Here is a 25,469-nt window from a genome sequence, read left to right on the forward strand (position 1 = left end):
TACGGATCTTCGCATGACAAAGGGCTGTTGATCGACAACTGCACTAGATGGAACAGTGTTTTCAGATAATCAAAAGATTTTTGGATTGCTTAGATGCTGTAAAAAAAACACTCGAACAGCTAAACTGCCTAAACATGTTAGATAAAATTGACTTGTATTTCTTTAAATCGCTGTCTGATTTATTGGAAGTCATTGCTGACGCTGTAGTTCGCTTGGAAAAACCAAAGACAACAATTTTGGAGTGTAACATTGTTATGGAAACGTTACATAGCAAATTGAAGGTTGTAGAAACTGACATCAGTTCTAATTTTGCAGAGGCGTAAACCTTCAGATACGAAAATTGTAAAAACATTATGTTGGTATCATTGAGTCGTTATTTGCACAACCCTGATTTTTTTTTAAATAAAAACCACACATTTTTTTACGCTTCCAACAAAGATATTCAAGTCTATGCTGCAATCTTTTTTTGCCGAAATACAAGAAGTTCTAAATCAAAATCAATCAGTAGCTTAAAAGCCAAAAATGTCAAGACCTTCACCGATCAGTTAAAAGAATATGAAGTAATTGGTGTAAAATCAGAAGCAATTTTGAAATATGAATTAGCCATCCACAGAATTCAAGCAACTTCCTCGGAAGCAGAAAGAGTTTTCTCGTTTTCCAGATTTGTCACAAAGCTTCGTAGTTTGCTTTCTCATGAAATGATAGATGTTTTGATCTTTTTAAAATATTACTTAAAAAGATCTTCAGAATAAATACTTTTTGTCTTAATATTTACTATAGGTGCCCCAAGAAGTCTTTAATACAGAGCACCGCGGAAGGGCATTTAACTGAAAGTTCACGCCTTCTTCCTAACCGATGCCGGTTAGAAAGTCATTTATTAGATAAAACTTATTCGTTAAAAAATTGTGATAAAAAAAATATTTAGGTACTAAGAAATATAAAAATATAAATTTAAAAAAAAATTTATTATGAATTATAAATCGAAATATATAGAATTAAAAAAAATAATACAATAAATACAAAAAATACAAGAACAATGTTTAATTATCAACAAGATAGTTAAATTCTTTAATTTATGACAAAATATTATCAAAACTCCAATTTTTTCTCGACTCAGACGGAGTTTTTTCTCGATTATTCAGAATAAATAAATAGGACATATAGGTGTTATATATCATTAGAAAGCTAATTGATTAATTAATTTAGAAATTAAATTTAAAAAATAGTCTTTTAACTACTTATCATTTAAAAACTTTTAAAGAGATAATTGAATAACCGTCAAAAAAAATTCAAGTGACCTTTTATTTTTAAATGCTGTAAGTTAATTGCAGGGAAGTTACGGAGGTTCATCGAACTTGAATAATCACTTTGGAAGAGTGATTCAGAATAATTTTTCGTTATAACTTCTAATTTGAAATTATCTAATCCGGAAAAAAAAAATTCTGACCTTTCAAGGAGGAGTAGAAGTACCGTAACACCTTTAATGTACACAACAAAAAAAAAGGTAGAAATTTCTAACTTTAGGTTATATCTCATACCCTACCCCTTTAAGATTATACCTATAAGGTTGAAAATGTAACAAGTCATATTTGGTGTAATTTGCTATTTTAAGTATATTATATTCTACCTTAAGGTATAGTTTTCTACCTTAAAAAGTAAGATATGTGATATGCCCTTGAAGTTATTTCTACCTTTTTAGTGTGTATATATATTTTGCTATAATATGATTTGATTCTGATAAAGTAAAGTTAACGCATCCGTTACATCCTTAGTTAATTGATAGAAACTTCTGATTAAATTAAGTGTTTCGGCAGTCTTCAAATTTATCCTAAATTTTCAAAAATATTAGAAATCAAAACTCATGCGTCAAACAACAATAGTGTTTTATAAAGTTAGAATGGTGAAGAATAATAAAACAGTTATAGTATTTAACTAATAAATCTATAATACCCTTTAATTTTTAAATTTATTAAAAATAAATAATCTATATATTCCGTTCTTGACAAATCTACATATTCCATTCTTGACAAAAAAATATTTTATTCTTGATATTGAAATTCGAAGTATTCAAAATGATCAATTTGTAATTTCTTTAAACTTCATTCAAAAATATCTTGTTTGTAATTCAAGTCGAAAAAAAAAATTAAACAGATTTGTAGAAAAAAGAAGCTAAAAACTCGAAAACTCGAGTTATTTTATAAAACGATGGATTAAAAATGTTGCATAATAAAATGTATAAAAATAAATAAATAGGTAATTGTTGATTCAATAATTAAATAAATTAAAAATTTTTATTTTATTGTTCCAGTTTATTCAGACAAAAAATATGACGACTTATCAAGCCTATTTTTCACAAAAGCAAACTTATTTTTCTATACGGGAGTATTTATAAGTTTTGTTTTCGACTCTACGTTTGATAAAGCATCCAATCAACATTGCCAATCCTAACATAATAACTAAACAACAAAATGTCAAGAGAGCAATATACTCTTGTCTTGATAAACGGTATGAAGGTTCTTCAACTGCAACGGAATTTGTCGCGTTGACCATGAATCCCAATGACCATCCTATTTGTGTACCGTCATCCTAAAGATGTAAATTTTATAATAATCATAACTTAAAATATATAACGCTATATAATTTTTTTCTTTTTTTAATAAAAATGCATAATACAAAAAATACATGATAATAAAACATTTACTTCTTTGCGGATATGAACATCGTTAGATTCAGGCTTAAAATGTAAACCGCTAGTAAGGAAACCGTAGGAGTATAAAGATTCGAAACAGTAATTTTTTAAGAACTTTGTGATAATATTCGGATAATCTTTTGAAACCTGTAAAAAAAAATTTAGAATCAATTAAAAGTTATTACTTAATAAGAAACCAAATTTTTAAAGTAGAATGAAAAAGAAACTGAAAATGATCAGAAAAACTATTTTTAACTCAAAATTTTTGTTTAAATTATTGCTTGTCATAATTTTTCTGCAGGTGTTGAGAAAAACTTGATTAAAGATTAGGTTCTAATACATTAACTAAAACTAAAAGACTAGGTTCTAATAAATTTACGAAAAACATCTATTAAAAATTTTAAAAACCTGACCTGGCTGGTTTGTTTTTCACAACAAAAACTGACCACAGAAAAAGCTACGATAATTTGCCCTGTGGGTGAAGCAGCCACAGTCAACTATTTTGTAAATAATGGCACAACTTTAGATCAAACTGAGTGAACTGTTAAAAACTGTGACGAATAAAGATCTCCAATAGATCTAAGCAAATTGCAAGATTTTATCACCCTAGACAGGAGTTTTGCTGGAAGATGTTACAATTTTCAAAATTTCATGTCAAAATTTTATTTTAGCAAAACCGAAATTTTTTGTCAAAATTTTACAGCTTTAGCAAAATTAAGTCAGAGAATAAATTTGCTCATAGTGCTTGTTGAACAAATTTTATTTTAACAAAAAAAAAAGAAAATGGCTACTGAAAAAACTATAATTTTTTAAGGTGAAAATTCTCCTTAAATTTTGCCGAAGAATTAGTTACCTTAATATAATAGTAAAATAAAAAAAAATAAAAAACAAGAAAAATATTTTGCTTGAAAAAAAGCTACTATCTTGCTCATATTTTCTACTAAGGTGTAACATTAAAATATTTTACTAGTCAATGCATATACATGCATTACATAAGTAAATTATGTATGTACATTAGAGTTAGGACATTTTTTGAATCTGTTGTGGCCATACTTCTATAACCTGAGAAATTTTGATATCCCCCCCCCCCCCCCTAGTTAATAGTATGATTTTTCATATATTACATGAGGACATGTAAAGCTTATTTCCCACACATTTATAAACAACCACAAAAATAAATAAAACAAACTGTAAATTATATTTAGTATTTAAAAACTACATGTCACCTAAGTGGATCAATAAAAGTGATTACTTTCTGCAAGTTGGTTAAATGCTTCACAGGTCATTCTTTCCAATAAATTTCACATTTGCATATTCCCATTTTTTTGAATTTTTAAGGAGATCTTCCATCAATTTAACGCCTTGTTCAGCAATGATGTTTGTTCTTGGAATATGAACTACACTATCTACTTTGCTCCAGTGTTTCATAAAGCACTTTAAAGTAGCTGTACACTTAAGTTCAGTCAATGCATCTAGCATATGGCCATACGATTTATCATCAAATAATTGTTTGTTGGACCAAATTTTTTTCCACGGATTTGCAATAAAGGTTTGCACTTTCAAGTTCACACCTCCATGTTGGTATAAGAAAATGGGCTATAAGAACATATGATGCTCTAGAGCTCCATCTTGCACTGTGCAATGGAGGAAGCTTATGCCACTTAATTTTTTTAATCTTTTTTGATTCTTGAAGTTATAAAAAGCTTCACATAACTCATAAAGGAATTTGAAGTCATCTCGCCATCCTAGGTTTATGTAATAACTAGGCTCAGCTTCATATGTATAATTGTTTTGAAGATTTTCATAATTTTCGATTAAATCCTTTACAAATTTATATTCAAAACCAGGAGTTATTAATTTATAATTTACAAAATGATCGAAAACATGTTTTAAAATGAGATCCAGTATATGATGCTGACATCCTAAATATTGTGGTTTAATAAAACCTCTGGTTTCTATTTCATTTTGTATTTTTACAACTATACCATTCAATTTTCCTGTGTTTACTGCTGTTGTGTCACATTTAATCATTGTAATACATTTCCATGCATCAAATTCATTTAGCAATGTTTTTAAAGCTTAAAAAATATGATGGGATTTTTCACTTTCACATTTAAAAATTCCTAAATTGATTTTATTATTCTCATTTTGAAGCATCACAACTTGGTACTCAGTCTTGTTTATTTTATTTCCATCAAAGTGTAGGCAGAAATGTTCTTCTTGTACTATTTTAGTAATAATTTTCTTCTTTCCCCTTGCCTTATAGTTGATCTACATATTCCTGTCTGAATTGGAGTTTCTATTTCAATACCTTTTTCATATAACTTTTTACAGATTCTAGCTGATTTATTTGTGCTTTAAGATTCAGTTATCACAAGACTAGATGCTAACTTGGTTCTATTGTATACTCTCTTTCTTTATTATTTAATTTCCACTGGTTTGTAATTGTCTTGTGAATCTAAATTTGAACCACTTTCTTCTGATGCAGTTGAACTGGAAAATTACTTTTGATAGTAATGATATGTAAGCCCTTTCTGTTTGTTTTGTAATGTCCAGTGTAAAGAGTGAATATTGATACAAATTGGGAAGTGTTAGTTGTATATCAAAGAAACTGTTATTATTATTACTAAATTCATTTCACCATATTTATCACAGAGAATTTCTGATTAAATACTATTATAACCATCAGTAAAAAAGGTTTAAACTAACATTTTATTATTATTATTATTTTTGAACTTTGAGTACAACCTTAATTTGTTGATATCGCATAAGTAAAACCTTATGCAATATCAATAAATAATAAAAATGCAATTATTTCTAATAATAATAATTAGAGAATCTTTGATTACAGACTAAGCATTACCATTATGGCAAGATGATATAAACAAAATTTTAATTGATATTGGTGGTCAAAATTAAACTAATAAAAAAAGTCCAACCAATAAAAAACAACTTTGAGTTCAATATATATAAGTAAAACCAAGATATATAATAAATTATATAAGTAAAACCAAGATATATAATAAATTATATATGTAAAACCGGGATAATGAATAATAAGAATAGAATAGTCAAAGAAAAAAAAGAGATCAAAACCAAGACAGATGTAACTTTATTAATTACTTAAATGATGAACAAAAAACTTTTTTTTACACACTTTATTGTATTGCTTTTTTTTTTGTTCTGAACATTTGTTCTACAACTTTTTTTTACAACTCTTCTTAATATATTTTTTTTACTTCACTTGTCTTTTTTATGTAAATATTTGTTTATAATTTAAAAAAATTTAAATTTTGGTATAAAACATACGTGCAATATTTATAAAAATTATAAAAAACAAGTAATACAAAAATACAAATTACTTGACTCCAATCTTTTTTACAGAAATCGTCTCCTTTTGTTTTAATTTCACTGATTGCATCACCTTTTGTAATATTAAAAAAAGTGCCAACATGACCGTATCCAGAAAATGCCTAAATAGTATAAGAAAACTTTTTTTGTTAAAATAGAATTAAAATCACAAACATTTTTTTTTCTAACAATCACAAATATAGTAAAAACAATAATAGTAATATAATAAAAATGTGAAAAAAATGACATTCAATAACTAAAATTGAGTGATGTTAATTCAAAAATATAACTTGCTAAAATGCAATATTTTCAACTTTTAAGAGTCAACAATTAACACTTGCCATAAAATGACCCCGTAAAGGAGGTTGAAATACACCATCAAATGAACATGTTCCAAATTGACAAGTAGTATTATAAAACAATTCTTTTATTCTATTAAGACATGCTGAAGAAGATCCATTTCCAACAAAGTTATATGCTGTAGTATTACTTAAAGGAAATATCATACTCTTTGGACGCACACTACAAGGTGATAACCAAATTGATGCAGCTGAAATTGTTTCATTGTATCCTTTTTGCCAACAAGGATAAATAACTTTTCTTGAAAAATTACTTGCCTACAAAATAAGTATCATATTATTTTCTTAAAAAATAGTACTAAATATATATTTATAGACATATAAAAACATACATAGATTGACACTCTAATGTCATAATAAAGAGGAAGCTGATAGAGGCTTCAGTACTTACATTGACTGATATAGGGATTTCATTCAAGGGAGTTGCTGCTACATCGGCTGAGGGTTTGTGTTGAGGCAGAAATAAGTTAATTTATTATTCTTTGTTTTGCAAAAAAACAGTATGGATTTAGGTAAGCAAAAAAAGTTACCAAATATTTAAGTGTATTACACAAAAATAGTGCTCATTATTCTTGAGCACAATTTTTGAATATATGAATATATAAATATATATATATAAATATTTTTTTTTTTTTTTTGTTAATTCACCTCCCCAAGGCCCAGAAGGCCACTACAGACGAGGAGGCTACTTAATTGTGGTTATAACCCTCTCTCAACTCTATAACTCCGAAACACGAACCTTGACGAACAAGGCCGCTGCGCGGAGAAACAAGTCGAGCGCGGTACTACCAGGGACGTGGTGGGGATCGAACTCGGAACCTCTCGCTTTTATATATATATATATATATATATATATATATATATATATATATATATATATATATATATATATATATATATATATATATATATATATATATATAGATTAAAACAACTTTAAAAAGTATTCTACACAATAGAGTGCTCAATGTTCTTAAAAGAACAGAGCAATTTTATATTAGTAGAAAATCACTTAACAAAAATTTTTTCCATTTGACACTGTGTTTCATCAACAAAGATTCATCAGAAATGATTGATCATCAACATTTTTCCCATTAACAAATTTATAACAATTAAACAAACTTGTTTTCACATTAACAAAAATATTACAATTAAACAAACTTGTTAAAGTAACAAAAAATTATATTTTATATTAAAAAAAAGATAAAATTTGCATTTCTGATGAATCTTTGTTGATGAAACACAGATTCAAATGGAAAAAATTTTTGTTAAGTGATTTTCTACTAATATATATATATATATATATATATATATATATATATATATATATATATATATATATATATATATATACATATATATATAGAACCCTTAGATGTTGTCCGAAAGTTTTTTCGATATTTTGTTGACAAAAAGTAAAAATTAAAATGCAAGACCGGAATTTTTTTTTTTAATAATGATAGACTGCCTGCCCCAACCAAACCCTCAGTCGATGTAGCAGCACTCCCTTGCGGGTCAGGCTATTTGTCAGTCGATGTAGCAGCACTCCCTTGCGAGTCAGGCTATTTGTCAGTCGATGTAGCAGCACTCCCTTGCGAGTCAGGCTATTTGTCAGTCGATGTAGCAGCACTCCCTTGCGAGTCAGGCTATAAGATAGTCGATGTAGCAACACTCCGCGCATGATTTACAGTAAAAAAAATAAAAATAAAAACATTTTATTAAAAAAAATAAAAATAAAAACATTTTATTAAAAAAAATAAAAATAAAAACATTGTTTATATTGTTAAAAACATTCAAAATGTTATAAAAACATTCAGAATGTTTTTAAAAACATTCTGGTCAATTAAATTTGCGTTTTTGTGGTTTTTTTAAAAAACGATTAATTTGTAATTAAATTAATGGTTTTTACTTTCGTCCAACACGGAAATGTTGGACGAAAGTCAAAAGTAATTAAAAGTGACGTATGTGTTGGCGTAAGAATCACTTTTTTCCTTCCGCTCTTCCTAAAGCCAACAAACTATAGAACTATATATATATATACATATATATATATATATATATATATACTATATATATATATATATATATATATATATATATATATATATATATATATATATATATATATATATATATATATATATATATATACATATAGATATATATATATATATACATATATATAAATACATATATATGAATACATATATCTAAAAATACATATATGTAAATACAGATATATATATAGTTCAGTGATGTATCATGCAGATACAGAGATTTTCTTAACAAAAAAATTTTTAAAAGAAAATTTTATATTACTCTAAATCAATCTTGAATTAAAATTTTATAATATAAGTTAACAAAATTTTATTATTATAACACTGACAAAAGACAAAAATAAAAACACGAATTCAGTGACTTAATCCAGAAAAAAGTTTTTTTTTATAAGCATATTTTCAAACAGAATTTACTCTAAAACATTAATTCTTGCTAAACTAATTAGAATTTGTTGTTGTAATCTATTCATTTGGGCAATTAGGTAATCATAAAAAAATGCCACAAACAACAAAGTTTTCATACTGATTTTTTTACAGAAAAAAACTGCTGTTTTGTACCGCTTTCTGACACATAAATTACAGATATTTGCATCTTGTAATGCTTGCTTTCAGTATTCAATTAAAGAGTTTGATTAATAGACAACCTTCATGATAATTTTTTTTGGGTCTATTGGTAAATTGCTATCTAAGGTAACTGAAATGAAAAGAAATTGGATAATGCCATGTCAAATGACCCAGAAATTTTTAAAAATGTCACCTTATATCTCAGATTTTGCTGATTTTTATACAGTTGAGAGTACTTGAAAACTCCTTGAAAATTTTAGCCTATAGCTCCAAGAAGATCCAGAAATATGATCATTTTACTTTTAGTAGATATTGGCCAGGCCCCTCTTGTCCCCTTAGAATTACAACATTTATTTAGAGGTTTCAAGTCACATAACTTTAAAAATATTTGATCTTTTTTCTTAAAAATTTGTACCTGGCTATTTTCAGGGATGATGAATCCAATGAAATGATCAGAAATGTAAAAAAATTTTATTAAGTATCTGTATTTATCAATTTAAATAAATTTAGGCAATTTTTTATATCTTGAAATTGATGTTCAAGAAACCCATGTGGCCTTGATGATATCATTAAAAAAAATGTTACACAACGTTCTATATTTATTGATCTTTCAGATGGATTTCAATATATGGATAACGGAGTACGACCCCCACTTTTTTGTTGTGGAATATTGTAATTGATTTTTCACTACCTTCCAAACTAGCGAGAGCTCTGGAACTTGCATGAACGTGCATGTTAAAGTTGTTTCCATGGCCTGTGACAATAGGAGGGGAGGAGGGCTGGGTCATGTGCCCTACTTTTTTTGTGGCAGAATTTTGCAATAGATTTTTTACTACTTTCCAGACAAACTGGAGTTCTGTAAATTTCAGCATTTGTGTAGTCTTGATGAATGTGTGTTAAAATTGTTTCCAGACCAGACAACCAGGTGATCCATGAAGCTGGGGCACCAGGGACCATGCCAAACTTTGAAAAAAAAATTTTTTTCTTTCTGATTTTAACAAAGTTAATAAGTAGAAACCAAAAATATAAATAAAATTTTTTTTGTTTTATACTTGTTCCATTAGGTTTTTGATCATTCTATATTCAAACATCTTTTTTAAAACATTTAAAAGAAAGTTCATATGTGTATAAGAATTTCGATTTTTTTTGTATACAGATTAAAAACAATAATGATTTTACAGAATTTTACAATGTATAATTTTAAGCTTTTTGAATTGAGAAAGTTTATACTTTTTAATGCTAAAATACTAACAGCAAATTTTCTAATCAACTAAAATCCAAGTGAAAAAAAAAAAAAAAAAAAAAAAAATCCTGCCACAACATTACATCAATAGAAAAGAAAATTAACACCTTTTAAAATCATTATTTTTACTGTTATATAATTCTAAAATGTTAACATGAAGTTGTTTTATTAAATAAGAACTATTAACAGTAACAAAAAAACAACATGTCATTACACTAATATAGAAGAAATTTATTACCTATTAAATTGATCATCAACATTTTTCCCATTAACAAATTTATTACAATTAAACAAACTTGTTTTCACATTAACAAAAATATTACAATTAAACAAACTTGTTAAAGTAACAAAAAATTATCTTTTATATTAAAAAAAAGATAAAATTTGCAAATCAGCAAAATCAGAGATGTGTGGTGACATGGCCTGGGTAATTGACATAGAATTACCCAATTCTATGTCAATTGACTTCAAGACAATATTTGCAGGTGATAATAGAACTTTGTTAAGAAAGAGCTACCTTCATATCAAAAATATATCTATAAATATGTTAGAACAAAAAGTTAGAAACTCTTTTTATTTTATTTGTAATTTACCTACCCAACGCCTAAAGGGCCACTTGTTAACTACAGTTGAGGAGGCTTCTTTATTGAGGTTACAAACCTCTATTAACTTTTTAACTCAAACCTTGACAAACAAATCACTAAGCGGAGAAACAAGTTGAGAATAGCACTACCATGGATGTGGAAGGGATCGAACTCAAAAGTTCTTGCTTAAAAAAACTTAACATTAACATTTTATGGTAAAAGTTAAAGACAACTACTACACATACATATATATTAATACATATGTATATATATACATATATATATATATATATATATATATATTTATGCATATTTATAAATATATATATATATATATATATATATATACATATTATACATATACGTATATATACATATTATATATATAAGTATATATATATATACTATATATATAAATATATATGTATATTATATATATAAATATACATATATATATATATATATATATATATATATATATATATTATATATATATAAATATATATAAATTATATATATAAATATATATATATATATTATGTATATATAAATATATATATATATTATATATATATAAATATATATATATATATATATTTATATATATTGATATTTAAGGCTGTTTTGTATTATAATTATAAAACGAAACAAAACTCATAGCCGTAAAAAAGTGCTCAATATTAAAAAGATATTTCATATAGAGCGATATATATATATATTAACGCTTCATTAATATATATATTACATATATATATATATATTAACAAAGAAAAAACGACTTTTTCTATGATACTTTAAGTTTTATGCCTATACGGCAATCATCAGCCATCGAATACAAAATCAAAAACAAAAAAACCCGCTAAAAATTACAAAATACTGTGTAGTGGGATCTTTAGGTCGCTAAAAGACGTACTTAATGGCAACCAAAGAAAAAACAAAATATTAGCTAATCACCGGTGCCAAAAAAAGATAAGAGGAACTTATTCTTGTGCCTGCATTTTGAAATCAACTCATTTCGTTTATTTTACAAGTTTTCACCTTTATATGTAAAAATAAGGAATTTTTCGTATAAGCAAAGATTGCAAATTTTTGACGAGGAGTTATAAGGACTGCAACGTTTCACAATTTTCCATTTAATTAAGGGTGTAAACATTTTGTCTTTTATGTCCCAAATTTGTTTAGACAACTCAGTATCATTTTCATATTTATTAATGTTAAAAGATTTTAGGTGATTAGCATACCAATATTTGAATGAAGTTTCACATAAGCCAAAATACACTTTTCTTTGTAGTCAGGTTTATCTGACAACATGGTAGCTTGATAAACGATGTTCTTTATCAAGCACTGATTGTTCATGGGGCAGATGGATTTGTTGACACAACTGCATTTTTTTTTTCCATCTTTACCTAGGCTATATAATATCTTGTGATTGTGCGAATTAATGTATATTATATATAAATATATAATATACATTAATTACATATATAAATGCAGCAATAGATACAAGTAGATGACATCATAAAAAAACAGGAAGTTGTGGGGCTTTAGTACATAAATCGACTATCAAATAGTCTATGGACTTCCTTTTAATCAACTAATAGTCAATTCTGTCGAGTGAAAATCTTAAAATCCTTAGATAATTTCATTCGATTTTATTTTTCAATCTTAAATTTTTGTTTGTTCATTTATTAACAATAGTATGTACTAATAATATAATTAATTATAACTATTACCTAGTTTTTTATTTACTCTCTTTTAGTTTTATCTAATTTATACTATATATATACTAAACTAAACTTATGTACTCGATTATGTATTTCATGTTTTTTTCTTCTTCTTTTGTTTACTCAATGCTTGTGATTTTCATAAATACTTTAATTCAGGGCCGGTCTAAGCTGGCTCGGGGGGCTGCAAATGAATTCATTTGTGAAGCTCTAAAATCTAAATGTCATTTATACAATCACATTGTAAATATGATTGTAATGACTTTTTGATATATAGGAAGTATTTAAAGTGGTCTGGAAACAGATTGCCTTGTTGTCAGAGCGTTGCCTCTCATATTGTTTTGCTCCATTATTATTTAAATGATATGATATTAAAAAATAGAAAGCAAAAATAAGATACTTTAATATTTTAATTAGGATTTATTTGAAAAAATAAATTATTCTAATACTTCAACTAAATCGATTTTTAGTCAATTCATTCAATTTCAAAAATGTATTGGTTGACTTTATAAATTATATTAGTTGATTTTGTTGACACTCAAACTATTTAATAGTTGTAACAACACTAGTTTTATATGTAAGATTTTTTTTTTGTTATTAAAAAAAAAAGTTTAAGGGTGGCACACAGCCCCAAAAGTACTTTATTTTTACTCTTTTTTGACATTTTACAACCCATATGTGCTACCCTTAAACACTTAAGAATTAAATTTTTTTCTGCATTTATTCTCAATTTTTTTAAATAAGTCTTTTTAATTAAAAAAAAAATTAATTTTTTTTTTTAAAAATAAAAAAGTTGTTAAATAAACTAAATACTGATTTTTTTAAATTTAATGAAGTTTTTTATTATTTTTATACACTGTTTCCATGACATTATTGGTTCTTGCATGATATTCAATGAAGTATTTTTTAGAAATTAAAAACAATATCAATATCAATTATGTTATAGTTTATTTACATGTAAATAAAAAGTAAAATAAAAAGTTATGCTAAAGATTTGTGGAAAAATAAGAAATAGAAAAATAAGAAATAGAGGTAAAGAAATATTCTTAGCTAAAACAAACTAAGAAGACACTATCGTCTATTCAGTTTTTAACTGTTGAAGAAATAACCCAGTATTATCTTTATCTACGAGAGTCCAAACCATCCGTTTGATGTCCAAACAAAGGTTCTACATTTACACCAAATTGTACAGAAGCAGAAGAGAACTGCTGCATTACATCTAAGCTGAAGGCTTTTTGAGAACTTGAAGGATACAGAACTTGTAAAATACAATGCGTTTTACGGTTAATATTATTTATAAAATCTTAAATAAATTACATAGTTATCTGATTAATATCAATTTTAGAAAAGAAGTTGAGGCTCTAATAATGAAATATAAAAAGCTGCAACCTTTTTAAAACAGATTGACACCAGGAGCAGTCAAAAATAGAGCAGGGTGTTAGCCAACCCAATGGTACCATATATTCTGCAGAAATTCCAATGAGTTAAAAATTTCCAAAATTAAAAGACCTTTTTTTTTTTTGAAATAATAAGACAATTTCAATAAAAGTTTCCAATATGTTGTAAAACAATAATAATAAATATTCCCAATATGGCAAAAACGCTGTAAAAAATATGTTCCTGGCTAACACCTTGTAGAGAGACCTTTTAATAGAATCTAAAAAGATATTTTGGTTAGGACATGACATAAAAATTATAATTGATGAAACAACAATGGATAAGAATAAAAGAAAAAAAGAAACTAAATGGGCATTATGTTTTTAAAAATGCAGAAGGAAAAAAGACAAGTTTATCTAGGCAGTTCTGATATTATATTTAAAAAGGCTGCTGAGAGATCTGCAAAGAAAAAAATATCTAAAAGCAAAATTTTTTAAAAGCGAGCTAAATGAAAAAGAAGAAAAACAAAGTATAATACTGCCTAAAGATATTCTAAAGCATACAGGCTAACTGCTGTATGAGAAAGACTTTCTGTCAACCAGCACACTGCAATCATTAACAGTGTTGTAGCTATCTTAGGAGGAGAAATAACAGTGTTATAGCTATCTCAAGAGGAGAAATAACAGAATTATAGCTATCTCAGGAGGAGAAATAACAGTGTTATAGCTATCTCAAGAGGAGAAATAACAGTGTTATAGCTATCTCAGGAGGAGAAATAACAGTGTTATAGCTATCTCAGGAGGAGAAATAACAGTGTTATAGCTATCTCAGGAGGAGAAATAAATGAATTTGTTTTATCTAAACCATTATCTCTTTGAGGTGTTTTTGTGTGTTCAAAAACTTTAAAAAGTAGATAGTATATAAAAGACTTGACTATTTCCACATGTAAGCGGATTTCTATTTCTTTTGTCAAAAAGTTATTTAGAGAATACATGGATAATGTTTCAGCCACAAGAGAAAGATTAGCTGTACTAGTGAAAGTGTATGGGAATAGTGAGCTACTAGGCATTCCTCATATTGATTCAGGTGCTGGAAAAGTACAGTTCAATGCAGTTTATAATCTAATAGAATCTTTTAGTCTCAGTCATCACATAAAATGTATAAGCTTTGATACTACTGCTTTCAACACTGAAAAGTACCACAGAGTTATAACAAGAATGCCACATAAGCTTGGGCGGCCACTACTTCTCCTTGCCTGTAAACATCATTTTTTAGAAATTTATATTACCCACTACAACAAGATTAATCCCGGTAGTAAAACATCTAGTCCAGACAATCAGCTCTTTAAACAACTAAAATTAGTCTGGAATGATCTTGAAAAAGACACAGTTTTATTAACGAGGATTCAAACTCAAACAGGAGCTTGGTTAAATAAACAAAATCTTGAGGCTGAACAGTTCTACAGAGATATTATAGATAATAAAATCTACAAAAAGATTGAGAACAACTGCATTACTAGCTTAATTAAAATAATTTTAACAATCGACAATCAAATTATATAAAACTAAATCTTTTAATTTTAGGATGGTAAATCAAAAAAAGATTATCAGGAATTAGCTGAACTGTCATTAATTGCAGTTTCTCAAAAAGAGGGGTTTAAATATGTATTCCTGATCCATAGCATCATGCAAGATTTATAGCAAAAGCATAGTATTACCTTAAAATGCATTTTTTTTTTAATCTTCGCTTCCAACAAGGCTGCAAGCAACCACTATAAGAGTTGGAAGTTACTGGAAAAGAAAAAATGAAGTTTGTAGAGCAAGATAACAATTGACAGACAACTTAAAAGATTGCAAATTATATGAATCACAAAAGTGATGTTCAAGGAAAAAAAACGAGACAAATAAGAGTTTTTGGAGCACTTAGGAACAGTCACAGAAAAGGGACGAAATTTGATTGAATTGTAACACAGTTACTTCGAAGACCACAAATATTAGTGAATGGTTCAGAGAACTTGGTGATGACGATGGTTTTTTGTGTTTTATAGTTTTTGGTAATTTGTTAAAGAACTTGAGTCAAAGCATAGATAGAACTCAGTACACTAATTAATAGTCTAACTAATTGCCTTATTACAATGAATAAACCCTAAGCCGTAACAAAGGACTCTAAATGTGGCCTTAACAATGCACTCCAAAAGTACAAACAGAGACACCATCCATGCGCAACATGGCACTGTTAGTGCTCTGATATTAACTGTTAGAAACCATTCCAAACTTATTAGAGGAAAATGTAAAGGGATTTGTGATTTGGCTATGTTTGTTGGCATCTGTATGTAATAGCAGTATCTGGAACTGCTGCTCTGTATCAAGTTAAAAATGATAATAATAAATAAAAAAGCAAATTAATAATAATTTGGTAATTGTTTGAATGATAAATTAATCTAACTTTGTTAAAATATTGTGTAAGACATGAAAGCGCTGTGGCAGATGAAGAGGTTTATGGATATAAATCTACATGGAGCTGCTTAAGCAATAAAATCATTTAACAGGCACATCCTGCCAGTTGTGTTTGCTTTAGCAGATGAACATTGCCTAAACAGAGAAGATATTTCTAAAGCATTATACAGTACAATTCTTGCAAAATCAATAGTATATCCATTTGAACATGTTATGCTCAATAAAGAGCTTCTTCACTCTCTAGATTTTGCACAAGATCAGCCTCCATCTTTTTGTGCTTTAGTAGTTGAGCAATCTTGGCTCATTTTTGATAATATTGGACAAGTGAGTTGCAGCAGCTTAACATTTGTTCACAGTTCTAGAAGTTAAACAATTTTTATCTTAAGTAAAATTATTATTAAATCCTTTGATGTGGTCAATGACTCATTAGAGAGGGCCATTAAACTAATAAATAACTGATTGAAAAATCAATCAAAGCGAAGAAAAGATTTGTTCTTGCTTAACTATGTTTACAAAAGAAGTAAGCAAGGGGAAAAGAAAAAAAATTTAGCATCAAATGCAACGTATTTTAAAACAACAACTTAATAATAAATTAATAAAAGTCAAATAATGCGTTAACTTTGTTTCTCTCACTCATCTTCTTGCAACTTGAAAGAAAGATAAATGAATAGGGGAGAGCTAATCAATCTTACTTATTAACTTCACTAAGTTTGATATCCAAAATAATATAGCATATTTTAATAGTTTGTTTATAAATTGATTTAAGAGGATTTTGTAATAAAAAGACGATAGAAATAAGCAAATAATTTTTTTTTGTCTATTATTTTATTGTTTCTATAACTTTTTCAGTGTTAAGAAATTTTTTTTTTTAAATATTAATCATTGTGATAAAAAAATATAGAAAAAAAATTTAATTCATTAATGTTAAAGGGTGGCACACATGTGGTCAAAAAAGAATTAAAAAAAAAAAAAGTAATTTGCGGCCATGTCCCACCCTCAAACTTTATTTAAATTAAAAAAATCTTACATATAAAACAAGGGTCTGAGCACCTTACAAGCTAGCTTCCACTCTAGTTTAAAAAAAATTTTCACCTTAATCTGAACCACCCTAATATATGTATGCTAATAGTTTTATTCTCTTTTTCATCAACTTTTAGCAAATAATATTGATGTAACACATGAATTGAGTTTATTTAAAATATCTTTAATACTAAAATTAATTTACTTAAGTCATTTTTATGCTTCTGAAAGTTATGGTTTTTCTCATTGTCGCATGATAAAAAAAGTATTGTTGTAAAATGTTATTTTAACCATGAATTTATTTGCATAACCCAAAATAATTTAGCGCAAAAATAGAGCTAACATGTTCAAATTGTTGTTAGTCAGATTTAGAAAATAACGAAAGAACTATTGCAATTTTCATGTAACGTAAGTTAACAAAAAATAATAAAGTTTTGTTTTTTCTAAAATTTAGTTAAAAAACTAAAATATATTACATCATTATGTAATTTTTATTTTGTCATGTTGGTTTGAGAAGGTTCAAACAGAAACGTTTATTAATTATTTAAATATTAGGAACCCCTCTCCTTACAAAACTGTGATAGCAGTTTTTACGTCAAAAATATTTTTTAAAAACTCAACCTAATGAAAAGAAGGCAATACGCATAAATGTAAGAAGTGTAAATAAAAATTTCGACAAACTAAAGATTTTCTTATTTAAATGACTTAATAAGTATAAATAAAGTTGTCATACTAAGTAATTATTTAAAGTTGCTCTTGGTCTTGCAGAAAAACTTTTTTTCATTTGATAACTTTCATAAATGTTATGAAAAATCACTCAAGAGGAGAGTGCCACTTTGTTAATTACTTTGAATGAGTTCAATACTTTTGCAATTCTTTTGTAACTCTAAAAATTCTAACTCTTAATAATAGGTATAAAAAATCCACAATAATATTCGCTCGGTAATGTAAGTGATGTAATGTAAGTTAATTATATAGTATTAAAAAAACAAGTTTATTTTCCTTAGTCAGTAGCCTCTGATAAATTTTTATATATTTCTTAAATTGGTATAGAATTCTCAACATCTAATGAAAGTTTCTAGTACAAACCACTATACTGATTTGCAGAAATCTGATTTAAAAGTTGAAACAATCTTTTTACCTTGTTTTCTGTGTAACATAAGTTAAATGGCATTTTCAGTAACTAGTTTGCCCTCTTTTGACCAGATTCAAAACTTTTTAGCTCATTTTATTTATAAAGGGATCCCAAAGTGCCAAGACAAGTTGTGTTTATTTTAAAGAGAATGATAAAAAAAATGTTTGGGCAGAATTTTTTTAAGTAAAACAAAATAATAAATGTTTACCAACAAAAACAAACTTTGTTGTTTTACTCAAAGCTCGCTGTCTCCACAGTAGCAATTCTCTTGGAGTCTTTAAAATATGCGCCACAATATACAGATTTTTAAATTTTTTCAAGCGTGTTTAATTCCAAAGAGTTTTAGTAAATGACATCATTGAATAATTTCGATAAGAAATCTTAAAAAATTTTTTGTTAGCAAATTATAGATTTTTTTTTTCTATTATAGATTATTAAAGAATTTGTTTAGTTACTTATAGTTATATAAAAGTTTTTTTTTAATCATAAATTACTATAGAGTTTTTTTAGTTATTTCAAATTATTATTTTTACGAAGTTTGCATTAAAAATAATAATAAAATATTTCAGGCATTTTAAGCTTGTTTATTGCTGTAAATTAATTTTGTGTTATATTTATTGTTATAAAATTATTATTATCCATATAAAGGTTCTGTTAAAAAAATTATTTTGTATTTTTCAACCTTAAAAAAGTTTAATTAACATACATATGCTTGGGTGAGGGAGAGGGGGTCTGCATATATAAGAGCGTATATGAGATGGAGGGCAGGGTATCAATTATAAAAATACGGAGACACTAATGTAAAAAAAATTTCATAAATCGTTGGGTAGGTAAGTTAAGAGCGTAGATAGTTTTAGGGAGATGGAGGGTACTCAAAAAAACTATAGCGAAATGTGGAATGGGAGGAGAAAGGGGGGAGAAGGACCGAAATTCAAAAGTATGTACATTATGGACGGCCCCTTATTTGCTAAACTTTTCATCGGGTTACATATCTTCTCGAAATACTTATTCAATCAAGCAAGATATATTTATTAAAATTTATTCTATAAAACATGTATTGCTCATTTTATTTTATTTTTAAAGTTAAATAATTACTGTTAAAGATTGCAAAAAAAGTGTAGTATTATCAAGTCAATTTTGAAATCGAAATCGCTTAAAGAAAAACCTTTCATTGTCGATTATGCTAGTTTTTTGATAAATGTAGTTTTGAGAAAAGTAAAATACTTGCCAAATACAACATATAAATTAGGAAATATTAAATATAATGTTTTTTAACGCCCGCTTCAACACAATAAAAATTTTAATTGCCATCTGTCTTGAATTATTGTCGTAAAACATTATTTATTGCTTTAATTAATAAGAAGCTGTCTATTTTATGCTCTGTTATGCCTTGATGATCTAAAAAAAAACAACTTTTTTTGACTTTACGTAGCCATTATGTAAAAAAAAATTGATGTTTGTTATTATTACTATTATTAATACTGCGCACATCAGTTTATATTTTACAGAATGTTACTTAATTTGTAATACCTGAGGCAATATTTATTTCCTTTATTTCAACGCGACAAAGACATTCTTTTTCAAGTGGCATAGTTTTACAATACCTATATTTAAACCATTGTTCAGTGCCAACACTTAAACGACTGAACTTTGATGTTTTAGCAATATCAAAATTCAAATTTTCATAGCTGATACGATTTTCAACTATTTCGTTTCTTTTATCCATACAGGTTTTTTTTTTTTTTTTTTTTGAGGTTCAAATCGGCATGGAGTTGCCGACATTTTTATCGTTTAGTTATCAAAATCCAAATGCAAAATACAAAATTACCTTAATATTTATATGCAAATTATAAAAATTTATCTATTTCCTCTAAATTGACATATTTATAATTATAATTTTTTTAACTACTAATTAAAGAATTCCGCTATTATCTCTAATAAATGATATCATTTACCAAAATTATTTATAAATTAAAAATCTGAAAATTTTTAAAATGTCATTTCGATAGTAGAACAAAAACGTCATAGTAATAAACAAAAATATTGATAAACTAAAAAATAGTTCACATTATTTACATAAAAAGAAAAAAAGATTCAGAATATATAATAAGGTGATCAACGAATTTTTTATATATTTATTTTATTTAAGAGTGTAATATAAAAATCTTAATTTTAATTGATTCTCGCACTCTATACAAAAATATTCTTATGTTTAGCTTACTACAAAATTTATAGGAAAGTCATATGATTGATAATAAACGCTTTTTTTAAAAACAAATAAAACAATAACAAATAAAATTTATTCAAAAAAAAATTCTACAATGACGTCATTTACTAAAACTCTTTGGAATTAAACATGCTTAAACAAATTATAAAGTCTGAAGATTGCGGCGTATATATTAAAGACTCCGAGAGAATAGCTACTGTGGAGAAGGCGAGCTTCGAGTAAAACAACAAACTTTGTTTTTGTTGGTATACATTTATAATTTTGTTTTACTTAAAAAAATTCTGCCCAAACATTTTTTTTATCATTCCCTTTAAAATAAACACATTTTGTCTTGGCACTTTGGGATCCCTTTAAGACTAACAGCTTTAATACAAAATAGCTTAAAATTTAATCTACAGTTTAAATAGGAAAATATTTGATAAAGTTGTTGCGCATGTAATGTAAGTTAAAAATGGAATTGCCCTTATTTATATATATATATATATATATATATATATATATATATATATATATATATATATATATATATATATATATATATATATATATATATATAAAATACACTAACATTATATATATATATATATATATATATATATATATATATATATATATATATATATATATATATATATATATATATAATGTTAGTGTATTCTACAGAGTGCTCAATGTTCTTAAAGAACAGAGCAATAATAAATTAGTAAAAACTCTTATCTAATTTTTTTTTTCTTAAACACTGTGTTTCACCATCAGTAGGTTCTTCCTGCGTTTTTACTAATTTATTTATATATATATATATATATATATATATATATATATATATTATATATATATATATATATATATATATATATATATATATATACAGTGTTGGACAAAACATTTGCAACCAACATCGAACAATGCTAAAAAGTGTTCCTAATTTTACATGTCTTAAAAACGAAACGAACTATACTATCACAGCAAACAGTTCAGGAGTCTGGAGTCATAGCATGCCATGACATGAGTAATCAGTTGACAGGTGACAGCACACAGGCAGAATTTTGTTGACAAGTGCCATTTTGCAGCGGACAAAACAAATGCAACTTTTTTGGTTTATTTCATTTTCTTAAGTCTGGTCCGTGTCAACGCCACGGAAGTTTTTTAATAATTAAAGGAAGTATCCAGAAGTTTCCTTAAGCATGCAGAAGCTTCCAGAAGTTTCCAGAAGAAGCATCTGGAAGGATCCAGTAGCATCCAGAAGTATCCAGAAACATTCAGAAGCATCCAGGCGCATCTAGAAGCTTCCAGAAGCATCAAAAAGAAGCATCTAGAATCTTCCAGAACAGGTTCACACAGGTTCATTTTACTATATAAGAGACATGTAAATCGACATGTATTTCAGTCAGTATATGGAAGTCAATCAGTCAGTATTATCAAGATTTTATCGAAGTGAGTTTTATCAAAGTGTTTTATTGAAGAACATCAATACAAGAAGTGAAATACAACAAGTGTTTCATTACATCAATACAGTCCACATCCAACCAAGACGTTGTGTTCCACAGAGCATTATTGTATCATCACAAGGTAAATGTAACACTTGAGAGCCTTGAGAAGCATGATTATTTATTTTTATTATTTTTATGACTTCAAGTGCAAAAATGGCTCCCGACAGTCTTGGATTGGAACTAAGAAAGAAAATTATTGGCGATTACGTAAGTGGAATGTCACAAAAAAGTATTTGTGATAAATATTGCGTGAAAAAATGGACCGTATTAAGACTATGTTCCAAAAGTCATTCTACGGGAAAGTTGGCAGCAGATAACAAAGGTGGAAGACCGCGCTCCACCACTTCTAGAGAGGATTCTATGATCGTCAGATCCATCAAGAAGGATCCTAGATATCATCAGTCGAGATACAAAAGCAATTAGAGCTGCCTGTATCAGACCGAACAATCAGACGACGTGCTGTTGAAGCCGGATTGTTTTCTCGACGCCCTGCAAAGAAACGCTGATTTCACTAAAAAACCAGAAGAAAAGACTCCTGTTTGCTACATCTCATATTGACTGGAATGTGCAGAAATGGCGAACTGTCATGTTCAGTGATGAATTGAAGTTCAACATCATTGGGAGCGATGGCATTTGCCGTGTACGTCGACCGGCCGGAAAACGCCTCGATTTACGTTACTGCCATAAGACCGTGAAGCATGGTGGAGGCAATGTAATGGTCTGGGGGTGTTTTTCTGCTAACGGTCTAGGTCCAATACATCGAAACGATGGAATAATGGACCGTTTCATGAATAAAAATATCCTGAAAGGTTATATGTTACCTCATGCTGAATGGAATATGCCAATAAAATGGGTTTTTCAGCAAGACAACGATCCGAAACACACTGCAAAAGTAGTCAAGCAGTGATTTCAAGACAACCACCTATCGATGATGGATTGGCCGCCTCAATCTCCAGATCTCAACCCTATCAAGAACCTGTGGGAGATCGTCAACCGCAGAATTAATCGTGAAGGTGTTCATAATAAGGATCAACTGTTTGAACAAATCCAAAAGGCCTGGGCAGCAATTCCACAAAGTTTCATTGATCACCTGATCGAATCTATGCCTCAAAGATGCAAGGCTGTGATCGACAACAAAGGATTTGCCACGAAATACTGATAGCGAAATACAGCTTGGTCAACATTTTGTTGAGTTGCACTTGTTTTGTCCAGAAGGAAATCAACTTTTTTGAATACTTTTGATTATTTTATTAATTTTCGTGTACAAATAATGAACTTTGTGATGAATAAAACTTGAAGAACTTTGTCTCTAAACAGTTACATAGTTATTTCTCTAAATTGAAAAAATGCAGCACTTTTATATAAAGAAACTAAATTAGCATTATTTGGTTGCACTCGTTTTGTCCGATACTGTATATATATATGCAGGCCTTGTGATGAAGCGGGTGCAATCGCTCTGCGTATGTGAAACATGCCTGTAAATGGCCTTCTGGGTCCAAAAAACAGCACTCGCTAGTTTCATTACGAGATTAAATAATCGTGCTCATCTGAAGAACTTGAAGGGAGAAAAATTTTAGGTTGATTTTATAGAAAACATTTTTTGTAAAATCTTTTTGCTGAAGACAAAACATGTTTAAACATAAAGTTTGCATATTGCTATATAAAGAAGTTATATTTGTAATAAAGTATGTCACATATAATTTATGCGTGACATACTTTAATTTTAATTGATGCGGCATAAGTTAAAATTAAAAATCTTAGTGCAAGAGATCTAAAGATTTATTTTTTCTTCTACTTGAAAGCTTACTATTAAAGTCTATTTATAAAAAAAGTTGAGGCTAAATGAAACTAAAATTAGAACTAAAACAGAAAAATTTAGAATACTAAGTCTCCTAACCTCCATAAGTCAGACATTTTCGAAAAATCTGACACATAGAGCTTTGCTTAATTTGTTAAGTCAGACATATAAATCTCTTCTGAGTCTGGGTTAACAGAATTTTCAGTTTAAATTAGAAAGCAGTTTTCTGTTTTCTACAAACAATGAAATGTTTGTAGAAAACAGTAATATGAAGTCATTATATTACGAAAGTCATCAAAGTTATGAAGTCATCATATTATGAAGTCATTGCTAACAAATAGATTGGAATGTTTACTAATTTCAAAACACGTTCATCTAAGTGAGAATAGAAACTTTAAATTAAAAAATTAAAACTTGATAGAATTTCGAAAAATCAAAAGTTTTAATCCACAATATTTTGTAAAAACGTAAGATTCCTTTGCTTTATTGTTTTTAATATTACACACAACTTTTGTAAATAAAAGAAATATTCTTTTTTTATTTTTATCAGTTATTTATCTTAAATTAAATTAAACACGTTTCTGTTGTTTAGAATGTCTGCAATCAAGCATGTTAATTCAACTCTTAAAGGAAACAAAGTTATATTGTCAACTTTTAGTAAATGGCGGTATTTCATTGTTTTTATTTAATATAAAAGCAGCAGTAACGTGTTTTTTCTGGTAGATAGACAAATGCATTAACTAAAAAACCAAGCTTTTTCGTCTGATTTCCCAGAATTCACATGAAAAAAGTTAAACAAAAAAATGCAAACCTTTCCCTTGTATGCAATGATACACTTTCAAGTGCCCCCCCTCCCTAACTGTGTATGTAGTTTATGGATGGCCCCATTGGAATCATTTTCCAACTCTGAATATCCCTCTCAAAGACTTGATTTTGAGCGCAATTATGTCTAATTGCGCTCGCTGATAACATGTTTTAGTTTTACAAGCGCGAAATATTGTGCTGAGCAATATATATATATATATATATATATATATATATATATATATATATATATATATATATATATATATATATATATATATATGAATATGTATATGTATATGTATATGAATATGTATATTTATATGTATACTTATATGTATATATATAACACCTTTACCTCTAACAAATTTGCCATGAGTCTTCTTTGAGCTTCTTTAAAGCCAAAGCAAAGATAGCTGTGTGTGTATAATGTATAGTCAAGACCATATAGAGACAATTTTGAAGAGTATTTTTCTGGAATTGTAATATTTTCAGGAATAAATGCTATTTCAGCAGACCCTCCTCCCATATCTAATGAGCCAACCAAGTACGGATTGCTCTTTGGAGGCTAAAAACAATAAAAGTAATAAT

At 27.4% G+C, this 25,469-nt stretch overlaps 1 protein-coding gene across 1 annotated transcript in view; it reads right to left on the reverse strand.

Moving 5' to 3' along the window:
• Positions 1–2,346: 2,346 nt before the first annotated feature.
• The window catches only part of LOC100199550 (ectonucleoside triphosphate diphosphohydrolase 8), a 48,335-nt gene continuing 25,212 nt past the window's right edge, over positions 2,347–25,469 (reverse strand). Inside the window, exons 6-10 of the mRNA XM_065793548.1 lie at positions 25,237–25,446; positions 6,382–6,657; positions 6,052–6,162; positions 2,702–2,836; positions 2,347–2,586 (exon numbers count right to left, since the gene is read on the reverse strand). Coding sequence (XP_065649620.1) covers positions 2,365–2,586; positions 2,702–2,836; positions 6,052–6,162; positions 6,382–6,657; positions 25,237–25,446 — 954 coding nt within the window. The 3' untranslated portion in view covers positions 2,347–2,364. The remainder of the gene's footprint in view (positions 2,587–2,701; positions 2,837–6,051; positions 6,163–6,381; positions 6,658–25,236; positions 25,447–25,469) is intronic.

Source organism: Hydra vulgaris, chromosome 03, assembly GCF_038396675.1.
Source record: "Hydra vulgaris chromosome 03, alternate assembly HydraT2T_AEP".
NCBI lineage: Eukaryota > Metazoa > Cnidaria > Hydrozoa > Anthoathecata > Hydridae > Hydra > Hydra vulgaris.